At 43.0% G+C, this 13,258-nt stretch overlaps 1 protein-coding gene across 1 annotated transcript; it reads left to right on the forward strand.

The window, feature by feature from the left end:
• Nucleotides 1-9,183: 9,183 nt before the first annotated feature.
• LOC120698498 lies at nucleotides 9,184-12,381 on the forward strand. Its single transcript, XM_039982135.1, has 2 exons — nucleotides 9,184-9,798; nucleotides 12,059-12,381. Exons 1-2 carry the CDS (start codon nucleotides 9,336-9,338, stop codon nucleotides 12,067-12,069), a joined length of 474 nt encoding a protein of 157 aa, XP_039838069.1. The 5' UTR covers nucleotides 9,184-9,335; the 3' UTR covers nucleotides 12,070-12,381.
• Nucleotides 12,382-13,258: the final 877 nt, after the last annotated feature.

Genomic DNA, 13,258 nt, shown 5'->3' on the forward strand with positions numbered 1-13,258 from the left:
ATCCTTATGGTTTTGCTTTGCTGTCAGCCCTGAATTCTCAGGGACCAGAGTGCTAGTAAACTGAGTGCTGAGAACAAACCACTAAGCCTAAAATCACCAAATTTTGACAGAAGGTCGGTGAGTAAATTCGGCACAAGTTTTGTGTTGAACACTTCTGCATAAAACATCTCTAGGAAGGCCTAAAAATTCGTGCAACACAGGTGTTCAAAGCTGACAGAAAAACAGGGTGTCAATGTTTCTAGTGTTTCCCCACTGTATACTAGTCGACAATTTTTCAAATTTAAACAGCAGCAAGTAGACAAGGTTTGGAGAAAAATTTTCCACTGGCACTTCTACAGCTAGGGCCATCTACCATGTCAAATAATTTCATCTTCCAGGGTATAGCAGAAATGACAGATTTCTAGATAGACCTTAATTGAGAGAAGATGAACCGTGCTCACGTGCAAACCTTAACCTTGCCGACTAATCCACATCTACTTTCAGTGGCTTTCAATTATATGAGTATGATGCATGCACGACCTAATCGTCCTCCCAAGGAAAACACACCATTTACGTCTCTCCCTATATATATATTTCTAGCCGAGTTCTAACCGTTCTTAACTTACGTAATCGCGGTTAGTATACCTGCAGAAAATTGACAGATATAATTTTCACTGAACCTTTCATGCCAGCACACATGAAAGCGTCCCCATACATTACCGCTCACTATAGAAGCGGCATCCATGCGTCCAACACTGCATGGACAGTGCTCATACGCCACCGAGGTGACGTATTTACGGTTTCTTTTACTCCCAATATAATCGACTGAGGGTCGGTATATTGGCAGCAGCTCAAGTAGGCCACTGCTTGAGCGCAGCGTTCGGTTCGCATCACCGACGGGAGGGTCAGACTCTCTCAGCTGACTGAGTATACTTTACTCCCAATATAGCCAACTGAGAGTTGGTATATTGGCAGCACCTCAAGTAAGCCACTGCTTGAGGGCAGCGTTCGGCTCGCATCACCGACGGGAAGGTCAAACTCTCTCAGTTGACTGAGGATTCTTACCGTCTTACCTTAGCGTAGGTGCGTCGTTACATAATGTAAAGTGCTGAATTTAAAGTACAGAAGGAATGTGCTGGAAGTCAGTTATAAATAAACCATAAGTTAGATAGCCACCTAAAAACTCCCATAACAATCCCTAGGGCTTTACGTACTATACACAATCCTTAACGAACCAACGTATTTACCAAACGCGATTATGTGGTTAAGTTTTAAGTAAATCTTTTAAAATTTAGTCGCACTCTCGGGAGTGCGCTTTGTTCGGCTCTGATACCAGCTGTGGCAGTACCGCCCTAATTAATCCGGCTCAAGTGCGCTAACCATCATCTTAAAGAGAATCCCGACTAACACGCACTTCAAACGGAGTAATTCGGCAGTGCTGTCGGGTAAAGTCCCGAAGAATCCACCTTAGCGTCGATCGAACCCAAAGCTTACATGCAACCCACACGAAGGTGAGTCCAGAGAGTACAACATTTCACAGATACATTACATTATAGGGTCTTAACTTAATTATTACAAACCAAGTTCGAAATCTCCGAAAGGTACTTGAAGTTCAAATTGAAAGTAGTTCAGAGTTCATTGCAGCGGAAATAAAACGAGTTCTAAACGACGATACATGATGTCATGATGAAGCCCGTACATGACATCACTCGGCATTGCCATCGTTGGCCGGAGTCGTATCCCACTCCACCGACCAACCAGGAGGTAAAACACACGGCCAAGTCAAACTAGCTATCTGATCTTCAAATGTATCACCTGAAACAAAGTGGAGCCACAAGCAAGGCTGAGTATACTAATACTCCGCAAGGCTTACCCGACTAGGATATAACTAACCCTCTAACTAGACATGCAAGGCTTTTGGCTTGAGGGGTTTGTCTTTGCCGAAAAGCAGTAAGTCCTTATTTTCCGATTTTAGCTTTCAAGTTCTATTATGATTAACCATTCTATATTAGCATCTATCCTAAAGCATACATGGTGGAAAGCAATTATTTTTCATCATTCAACCATATTTCTCATCATCATTGTTCCACTTCTTACTCTATGTGGCAAAAGGGTTAAGCAGTCTCAATATCCGTGAGAGACGGACGATTCGAATCGAATTTGTTAACCTGGCCAGGCAGACCTAAACACACGCATGGGGAAAGCAATCACCCACGCGACTTTTCCCCTTTTTCCCCGGGCATGAAACAGGCCCACCGTCCTAGGGTACCCTGCACCCGTGCGTGACCATAGACCAGACAGTGGGGAGTATGTTCCACGGCCGGTTCCATCAGGTACTTAAGCTTACCGATTACCATATTCTCGGCATGTGGTTAGTACGTTCAAACGCTTAACCACCACTACCACACACCGCGGCCTTATCCATTTTGACTAAACAGACGGGGTATCACAAGTACAACAACCCCGCCCGTAAACCTTATATTGCAGTGTGTAGTAAGCATTCAACTCCTATGAGCTCGCGAGTGACAGGAAATCACTCGACTTCTACCGAACCATTAGCATAGCCAACTAGCGACCTACACATACTAGTGTTCAAGCATAGGTACCTAGGATCATGCAACTAAGGTTCCAAACAATTCCTGCAACTTAAATGCGCAATAAACAGGAATACAATAGTTGCATAAATTAAAATAGGTAGGACATGCTCCGGGGCTTGCCTTCCTGAGTGTAACTAGCTGTGGGCTCTTCCGAAACTGGGTTCGGGTCTTCAGTAGCTTCAGTTAGATTTACTTGAGCTTCACGCTGCTCACTCTCGGACTCCGGCACCAACTCGTACGTACCGTCAGGGAGAGTAGTCGAATCTATATGAAATGCATATGCGTGAGTTAATTTAGTGATAACAATGTATTCCATTCTTCATTTTAGAGTTGTAGTCCAACGCAACTCAAGATGATTTATAAAATATTCTATTACATTATGTGGGCAACCATTTATAGAGTAATAATCATTATACTGACTTCACAAAGTAACTCAGATGGGTTTTCTCTTTTATCCCTATGCAGCAAAAGAAAGATTTCTCTTATTTATTACTAGGTTAAGCATGTCCTTATCATAAATAAAGTTACACAGAGATTCTGGGTTTGAAATTTTTATGTATGACACATATCTAAATAACTTGCCTACTGTGAAATTTTCAGCCCATTTCATGCAGTCTATTAACCACGAAAAATAAAACAAACAGCTACTGCTGGAAACAAAAATGAATTTTACAGGTCAAACTATGCAAGTACTGGTAATGAAATTTTAATTGAAAGTTGTATACCTAAATATTAATTTTCCATAAATTTTTCAGAATTAAAAAAGCATTTTATAGGGCATGAAAAATAGCACAATGTATTGCTGCATGGATCAAAATTAAATTCTACAGACTGTTACAGCAAGTTCCAGAGCCTCATATTTTACCGACATGGTTATAAACTCAAACTTATCCCCTATAAAAATTATCAGGTTTTCATATGCAAAGAAACTATTTTTCTTGATTTAGTGTAAATATCTATACTATTAATTAGTTGGACTGGTTCCACCTATCTAAAATTTCTCAAAAATTTTGTGCAGTAACTAAATATCAAGTTAAAGGCACTGTAAAAGTTGGAGCTTAGTAAACCAAGTGAAACAGTATGTACAAACAAACTAATTTAAACAAGGCATAAAGCAAGATTTAAATAAACAGATAGCTAGTCATGTCAAAAGTCTATGAAACTTCTACACCAGGTTATACATCTAACATGTACCCCACTGACCAAAAATGGGTAACAACTCATGCTTGTAACTTGAGATCTAAAATAAAGTACATTTTCTATGTATTTTAAATGAAGTAAAAACTATTGAGCAAATGAAAAAGTGTATGTAACAAAAGTTGTAGATATCTTTGCTAGGATTCCAGAACAGTTGAGTTTGCATTTTTATGATTTTTGTACGATTTTTAAACGAATTTACAAGTTCACTGAAAAATCTAGAAAATCAAAAACACAGATTGCAAGGGAACCCCTGGGGTGGATTGGAGTCGGGGAGGGGCGGAGCAGGGTGTTCCGCGGCGGGCGGCGGCCGGCGGCGGCTCTGCCCACGACGGCGGCGCCCGGCGGCGATGGGGATGGACGAGGCGTGGTCGTGGAGCTTTACTGCGGCGAGGAGGTCCCGTTCCGGGGTTTGATTTGGACCGAGGGGCACCGGGGGTAGGGGCTCCACGGCGAGCTCGAGCGGCGACGGCAATGGCGTGGGCGGCGGCGTGTTCTGGCACTTGGGCGGCTTGGCTCGGCTTGGGAAAGGAAGGGGAGCTGAGTGTGAGGGTGGAACGCCCTTGGGCGAAGAAAGGGGGAGGGAGAGCTCGGCAGGACGAGGAGGGAGTAGAAGAAGGGTAGCGGCGGCGTGCGCGCGGCTTGGCGGTGGCGTGCTCGCCAGGCGGCCTTGAAGGCGGGTCAGGGCGCAGCGAGCGGGCTTGTGGCGTCGGTAGCGAGCGGCAATGAAGGCTGGCCGTGGTCCGCGGCTCGGCAGGGCACGGCTGGCCTGTTTGGGCGCCACGGCGACGATGGCGGCGCGTCGCCGAGCGCTTGGCGCGGCGCGCGCGTCAACGGGCAGGGCGCGGCAGCGAGCGGCGTCCGGGAGCGTGCGCACTCGAGTGGGGCGGGGGTCAGCGGCGTGGCGAGGAAGTGCGGGGCGGCAGCAGGGCAGCGAGCGCGGCAGCGGCGCAGCGAGGCACGCGCGACGCGCTCGATTGCCTACGCGCGCGCAGAGCAGAGAGGGGAGGGTCAGCGAGAGAGAGAAGAGAGAGAAAGGGAGTGGAGAGAGAAAACAAAAGTCAGCGGTTTGACTTGGCCAAAACTCGAAATTTTCAATTGAAACTCGAAAAATTTTGAACACGAAAGTTGTTCAAAATTAAATTTCCTACAACTTTCCTTTTAGGCAAAAATTCAATTGAGCGATGGTTTGAAAGTTTCAAATTTGAATTCATGTTTACTGATCCTGCTTGTTTTTCGGGGTTAACTCAAAATTTCATGTTAGAACTTGAAAAACTTTGAACGTGAAAGTTGTTTAACTAGTCAAACTCTACGACTTTCATGTTGGGCGAAAGTTCATTTGAGCGAACATGTGAGAGTTGACTTTTTGGTTTATTCAAACGGAAATTCAGCTTTTACGCGATCACCAAAATAGGGTTCACTGTGTCATTTGATGTTAATGGCATTGTTTAAGTAGTGCTAAACACCGGAGGTGTTACAGCTAGTCTCTAGATTAATCATCGTAGCTGGATTTTAATGGTATAGACATTGCCTACTGCTAATTCCTTGCTCGATATGGTGCTGGGAGGGATAAGTTTTATAGCAACCAGACTGGCATTACCTAACTGGAGATTAACCGTACCACGGTTTGAACTAATCAATTTTTTTCCACACTAAAAATCTCCAGGGCTTCAGCTTTTGTAGCAAGTGACTGTGGATAATATATGTGGACACAATCACCGTCAAAGTCGGCTGAAAAGGGCCGGTTGATTATTCTCGTACTAGCAGAAAATAGGATTTTTATGAAGAAGAGAGGTTCTAAGCTTCTCAACGAATATGAATCAAGGAGATTTCTGAGAAGAATCAAATTCTCAATTTGGTGGTGAATCTAGATAGAACAGACATCAAAGTGAGTTTTTAATGAACTCTGGGAAACTAAAAAGAAAGGGCATCAAAGCAAGTTTTTCTCAAGAATATTCTTGCTCGATATTGTTATTAATTGAACTGCATGATGCAAGATGCATATGTTGCCATGCATGTTAGTATACTACTATCCTAGAAACTCAAACCTAAAATAGCCCATTCGCGTCGTTATTTGTCTAGGGCCTACCCCTTAAAGAGGACGAAGTAGAGAAAAATATTTTATGGGTTGCATAAAAAGACAGTCGTAATCGTCCATGTCCTTCCGTACTTAAGTGCCAGCGCGCACCCAGCGGAACAATCGTATGCGTCCATACGAGGCACTAGGTCTCGTCGCGGCACTATAGTTTGAAAGACAATCACGGCTACGAAAGAAAAATCATAGAAAGCAATCCAAACAGCACAAATTCAGAGAGGTTTTTCAGATTTCAAAAACATCAAAAGTTCTGCGTAGACATACGGGACACATAACGTTAGTTAGTCTGTCATCCGGGTTTCACCTTGTCAGACCCATACCTAAACAGCATGTGATTGTGCAATGCAACAATGCTGCAATCCTATTCATGCATGATGACTACAATGTATATGATCAAGTTTTTAAAATATCCTTATTTATTCGAGCAAGAATGCATTTGGATCCATTTCAGTAGCCCAGCCACTACAGTGAATCAGCCCTGGCTGATCAGTGCAGCCGAACAGGCTGAATGATGCTCGACTGGGAGGGGAAAGCTATTGCCCACGCATATATGTTGCAAGATGATGTCTGGCGCATGCATTCTTATGCTACAACTCAGCTTAATCAGACCCCGGGTACTACACAACTTGGTAGAACGATATCGGGGATGTCAAAGATTCTGTCTGTCGGTGACAGGATCTACATGGCGGCAACCATAAGCAGCATTCTTGTTTTAGATTTAACATCATCAAGTTTCTTCACAATTGAGCTCCCATGTGGGTTGGTGTTCAATGAGGGAGGCACACCATGCTGTCACGGGCGGATGACAATGGAGTTTATCTTGTTCATCTGAAGGATCTCAAGCTTTTTATCTGGATCAACAAGGTGATTAACAGCAGTGAGGGAGACTGGTCGCTGCTCAATACCATTTGTTTGCTTGATATGTGTGCTGATCTGAGGGTGTTAGATGTCACAGTTGAGGATGAACATACTTCTGTTGTTTGCCTGAATGAGGTGGCGGACAATGCCAAGTTTGTTTCTTCGACATGGATGAATGTGTACTCTATTTGGATGTTAGGACAAGGACACTGCATAAGGTACAGGAGCTAATACAAACATATGTTCCTGTGGGCCAGATCCATCCCTTTATGATGGTCTGGCCACCCATCTTCCCAACGCTAAAGAATAATAATGAAGGTTTGTCTTTTGATGATCATCTACATATTATTATAGTGAGAGTGACAAAGCTTTACAGCTGCCATTAACCCACTCTTATAGTAATTTGCCTGATTTTCTCCCAGTAGTTATGTGCTTCAGCACAACTATGTTGCCGAGATTTATTCAACCACAGCTAACCAGCATAGCAGATAAATGATTATGATTTCTATGTCAAAGATGAGAAATGTAACTGAAAAGATTTACTGGTTCAGCACAACACAGTTTATGAAAATTATGGAATATAAAAGTTTGGAATGAGATAATACTCGCATGGCTAATTAGGGCCTATTGGATTTGAAAATTAGGTGAGATCAAACTTCATTAACCTTTTGCAGGCTACATTATCTTGTCAGATTATTATCTTGTACGACTAAATAAAAATCTGCTACATTATCTTGTCAGATATCATCTTGTACCACTTCGTAAAAATCAGAGTATCAGACTTTTACCATCCTCTCTCTACCCGTGTAGCCATCTTTTCAGGGACCTAAGATCACTAGCTAGTTTATCCTTTGCTATCATCTTCATGGCATTAAAAAAAAATCTAAAGCTGGAATGAATTTTGTATGTTCAGCTTCAGTATGCCATCTGAGTTGTTTAAATGGCATTCAATTACTGTTATGTAAGTGTAGTGCATTCACCTTATTGTCTATCATGGTGATAAATTATTATACAAATGGAAATGGCATAAATGGGAATTAAGATAGACTGAAAAGTGACAGAGGGAGTACATATATGGCATTTCAAAGCTCTGTAAGCTAAGCTGACTTACCAAAGTTTTTTATTGGCACTCACAAATATGCTAGGTTTCCTCTTAAAGTTGTATAATGGTAGGATATTTCTTTATTAATTTTGTTCATACAACCAGATTAATGGCAGTTCAACCGAAGGGTGACGCTAGCAATAAGTGGGCACCCCTCAGCGAGATTAGAAAAGGATGGCTGGAAGTGCGGATTCATAGTACCTAGTTACTAGTAAATACTTGCAGTATCTCATTTTCCTATAACGTGACTAATACTAAGTACCATAAAGTTGAGATATTTAGCCATATTGTGTCCTGCATTTTACTTAAAAAGGATTTTGCAAGACTTGCAGCTATTTGATGCTACCTTAAGCTTTGGTACTAATGAGTTCTCTTCTCAGAATGTGGTTGTTGGTTTATGCTGTTAATGGTGTTAAGTCCAGCTGGAGTGTTTGTCTATGTGTACAACATTATTTTAGTTCTAGTCTATGTATATCGTCCAGATTAAATTTATCCATTCCAGTTCATACGAGTAGTGGTTGTTAGATGCAACCTTCAACAATTTACTAATGTGATGCCTTCTCGGAATGTGTATCTTGGTTTTATGCTCTTCATGTTTCCACTTGCCAGTCCTGTTGTTGGCGTTCTGTTACGTTTGTCTTTCTGCACTATGTTTTAGTTCTGCACTTCTACTGTTTATGGCCAAACTATCGACTTTATTTTAGGTTTGCTCCTTCCAGGTCATGTGTTGCTCCTGCTATAACTGGTTATATCTGTCTCAGTACTTGCTCAGAGAACAACAACTGTAACTGCGCTGCTCATGTACTTATGCTGTACTTCAAGTCTTTTTTTTGGGTCATGTGTGCTCATGTTTTTCACTTTTCAACAAGTATGATAAATGTGGTAGTTGCCTATTATTCAGGGTTTAGTTGATCTATATGGTTTTGTTTAGAGGGAGAATGTGACCACATTTTGTTATCATACTCACCTATGGTTTGAAATTACTGACATCAAGATATTCCATTTCAGCATGTATTTGCATTAGTCATTAGGGACATACATACAATCTTCGAAAAAGAAAATTAGTTCTGCCAAACAGCCAGCGGATTCTCTAGGCAACTGGTTTAGAAAACCTAATAAAAAGTTGCTTGATTTGTCGTATAGGATCCACTTGAAATCCAAACCAAACGAGCAACCAAATTGGTTCAATCGTCGAAAATTCATTGATATTACTCGATTACCAAGGATGCCTAAATCTTGTTATTACCACATTTTCTTGTAGCTAGTGCATCCACGCGAGTTAAAGTAAAAAACCACTCTGGAATTTAAAAGGTAAAAACAGAGCAAAATGCCAGCCATTTTATACTTGCCCCCAACCACCTTCCCCTTTCGTCCCCAAGACCCCAAATCGGGCGAAACCCACCGTCTTCTACATGCAGCTAAAACCCTCGCCACCCTCGTCTCCCCCAAAATCCACCGAATCCGTTTGCTCGTCTTCACCAATCCGTGCTTGCTTAGCGGATCAGCAATGGAGGCGAAGAGGGAGAGGCCGCAATCCACCCGGGAGAAGGCCGCGGCGGCAGCGGCCGTGATCTCGCTGGTGCTCGGCGACGGCGACCTCCTCGGCGAGATCTTCCTCCGCCTCGCGCTCCCCTCCAGCCTCGTCCGCGCCGCCCTCGTCTGCAAGCGCTGGCTCCGCGCGGCATCCGACCCCGCCTTCCTCCGCCGCTTCCGCGACCTCCACCCGCCTCGCCTCGTTGGCTGCTACCTCAGCATCAGGACGCTGCATCGAGATTGGCGTGTTGAATTCGTTCCGGTGCCGCCTCAGCCCACGGTGGTCGACGCAGTCCGCCGCACGAGCTCCAGCTCGGGCACCGACGACACCCTATCCACACACATTGTGGACTGCCGAAATGGCTGGGTCGTCACCAGATTGTACCACGGTGGTCACTCCGCGCAGGGAGCGATCAGCCTGCTTCGTCCCGGGAGAGGCATGGTTATCTTTCCGCCACTCCCAATTGTGCCTCTTGAGCCCCGTGTACTCCGCGTTTACGGTGATATCCTTTCTAAAGAGGATGGGGATGGAGTGTCGTACTTCTATTTCACACTGGATTATGATGAGATGGCGAACAAAGCTACTGCGTATGTGCACATGTTGCAAGCTGGTGCATGGCAAATCCACACCTCAGCTACGACAAATCTACCTAAATTGGGAGGATTTTGGTTGTATCCCATTGAGCATTTTCCTCACTGGTGACAACATCTATATGGCGATCACCATGCACAAAATTCTTGTGTTGAATTTGGCATCCTCAACTTTCTTCACAGTTGGGTTCCCAGACGGTATGGCGGTCGATAGACACAGTGTGCTCTCGCCGGCCCATGTTTCTGGGGTCTATCTTGTCCATTTGAACAAGCTCCAGCTTTGCTTCTGGCTTCATAGGGGTAAGGATGATAAATGCAGCATGGGAGACTGGTTGCTGGTCCATGCCATTTCTTTGCGTGATATGTGTTCTAGTCTTGGGATGCTGAGTTCCACAACTGAGAATGGGCAGAATACTAGAATTGTTAACATAAAAGTGGTGGGGGATAATGCAGAGTTTGTGTTCCTTGAGATTTACCGATGGCTAGTACACTTGGATGTTAGGAGCAGGGCATGGCAGAAGGTGTACGAGATGCCAGAAAAGGATACATACTTGTGTTTGATCCAACCCTTTATGATGATTTGGTCTCCCTTCTTCCCTGTGCTTGAGGAATGATACTAAAAAAAAAACTAGACCTGCGGGGGGAGACCGCCCCCATGGCATTACACTAAGAAGAAGACCTTCTTACGCAGGTCTAGAAAACCCCCGAACCCCTGCCCCACCCGTACATAGTAGCCTGTTACCTGTGAGAAAGGGCCGGACTTCAACTATGCTTTGGACATAGGACAAGCGAGGGAGTTTTTTTTCCGGTGCGAGCCGGGGATCGAACTCCCGACCTGGTGGTTTTTGCTGCCGCACTCCCAACAGCCGAGCTAGCGCTCGTTCGCAAGAATGATACTGCAAGGTTTGTCTTTCAATGATCTTGGCAGTGTTGTCGGGAAGAGTACAGTGTTTTGCAATATGCATTGTGCTACTCTTTTATGTGGTTTGTGTTGTTTGACCATTTGCCTTGTCGTATATATAGTTGAAAATTGAAAAGAATTGACCTATTACTTGTGTTATAAGCAGCAAAGTTACTTTTTGTGGTTACGATAAAGCTGTTTACTTGAGCTACCCTAGTTGGTGAAACTTTGAGTTTCATATTTAATGTCTTAGTGATATGAATTAATAGTATTGATTTAGGTATTTAGCTTATGGATCACAGACACGAAATCAAATGAATCAATAGGTTCGTTCATTGGTTGGATCTTTGGATTCCTGCTAGATCAGCACTGAGAAACAACTGGCAGGCAGCAGTGTGTTATAGCACTGCTTCTGTTATTTGCAGGAACTAGGAAATACATATTGTAAGGAGAAAAAACCCATCATTTTGAGAGATCAGGAATATCATCACTATAGATTACAGGAAACTCCACATTTTCCCTCTGCAATCATATGCTTTAACATATCCTACATTGAACAAGCTTTTCACTTCTTTTGTGCCCCAAAAGCAGCTATGGTTAGGGATTTCAGAAGAGAAAAAAGACAGTTCAGATTCCAAGGTTTAGAGACGAGAAACACAACTAAAAGTTAGTTGAGGCATCATACTAGCAACAAGTACAATGTGCTTCATGAAAATTAGTAACCACCAGTTGCATTGAGATAATAATCATACTGCCAATTATAATGCCTAATGATTTCAAAGCAAGGCCTCATTGAAGTCCTGTAGATTACTACTATCATACTGACAAAGGCTCTGCTGATCCATGAAAAGGAACTGAAACTGCATCAATCTTCTCATAGTTGTCACATACTGTATAATTTGCTTCATTTCTGTCACCACCCTGTACACTACTTGGTAGAAGTCTGACTTTAACTAGATTTCCTCTGCCCATTTTACCAGCATCTTTTGGAACCATCTGATTAGCTGCATAGCTTGTTTTCACCCTTGTAGCCTATGGTTAGTGTCCTCTTGGCAGGACAAAGTATGGTATCGGGAGTGAGTGTCAAGTTAAATATTTGCATATACATGGCCTATTTTGGGTATAAAGCTGAAGGGCAGAGTACATATATGCAGTTATATGCAGCTATACATGATAAACTAATTTTTGCTTTACTATATTTTCAGCACACTTCTAGGAAATGGCGCTCCAATATAGAGCAGCACCCGGTACCGCTACACCGGCACAAGATGAAGGCTCTTCAGCATGCTGAACAAAGAACGGTCGAAGTGTACTTGTTTAGCTTCCAGTAGTACAAAGTAGTAAATGCTAGCATCTCAGTTGGCTGTATAATTCAGTGCTAAGATGCCAGACTTGTATTAGGTTTGCTCCTTCCAGGTCATATGTTGCTCCTGCTATAACTGGTTTTATCTGTCTCAGTCAGAGAACAACAACTATAACTGTGCTGCTCATGTACTTATGCTGTACTTCAAATCCTCCTTTTTTGTCATGTGTGCTCATGTTTTCACATTTCAACAAGTACGATAAACATGGTAGTTGCCTATTTTTCTTAGTAACTGTCTGAACTCTGAAGCCAATTGAATTGAAATGTGTGCTGAGGACGCATTGAGGGTTTAATTGATCCATCTGATTTTGTTACTTTAGAGGGAGAATGTGACTAGATTTCGTTATGATACTCAACTATGGTATGAAATTACTGACATTACGATATTCCATCTCAGCATGTGTCATGCAATTTGCGGGCACATTAGTCATTTAGGACGTACACACAATCTTCAAAAATGAAAATTAGTGCTGCCAAACAGCCAGCGGATTCTCTAGGCAACTGGTTTAGTAAATCAAAGTAAGAGTTGCTTTTTTTTTAGGGAAAGTAAGAGTTGCTTGATTTCAAGTAACCAGTCCATTCCGGCTGAGGCTGTAAATTCTGATAATTGAAGAGGAGAATCTGCTGGAGAACCACTCTGTGCTGAGTGCTGACTCCATGGCATGTTCCGTCGAGTTTGCTGTCAAGCTCCTAAAGGATGAAATACCTCTACCAGCAGAAGTTGAAGATCTCTTCAAGAAAATGATGTGTCGTCAGAAGAGCACATTTCCCAGGCCTTGTCAGTCTTTTCTTAACAGCCTAACAGGGAGGGCTGAAAGAACAGATAACATCTGCTCAATTGAGGGTACCTGATAAGATATCGTTGTACATTCCGTAACTGAATTTGTTTGTCTTTTACAGTACAATTGGCACATCATTTTAAAGGATGATTTAAGTGACTGGTTTTGTAGACTTCTGTTAACCTTGTATTAATCTGTTTGCCGTTTGGATTTAAGAACATCGTATGATGTTTCTTTTCCGAAGGAAACTGTCTTGCTGTTCC

This window comes from Panicum virgatum, chromosome 1K, assembly GCF_016808335.1.
Source record: "Panicum virgatum strain AP13 chromosome 1K, P.virgatum_v5, whole genome shotgun sequence".
NCBI lineage: Eukaryota > Viridiplantae > Streptophyta > Magnoliopsida > Poales > Poaceae > Panicum > Panicum virgatum.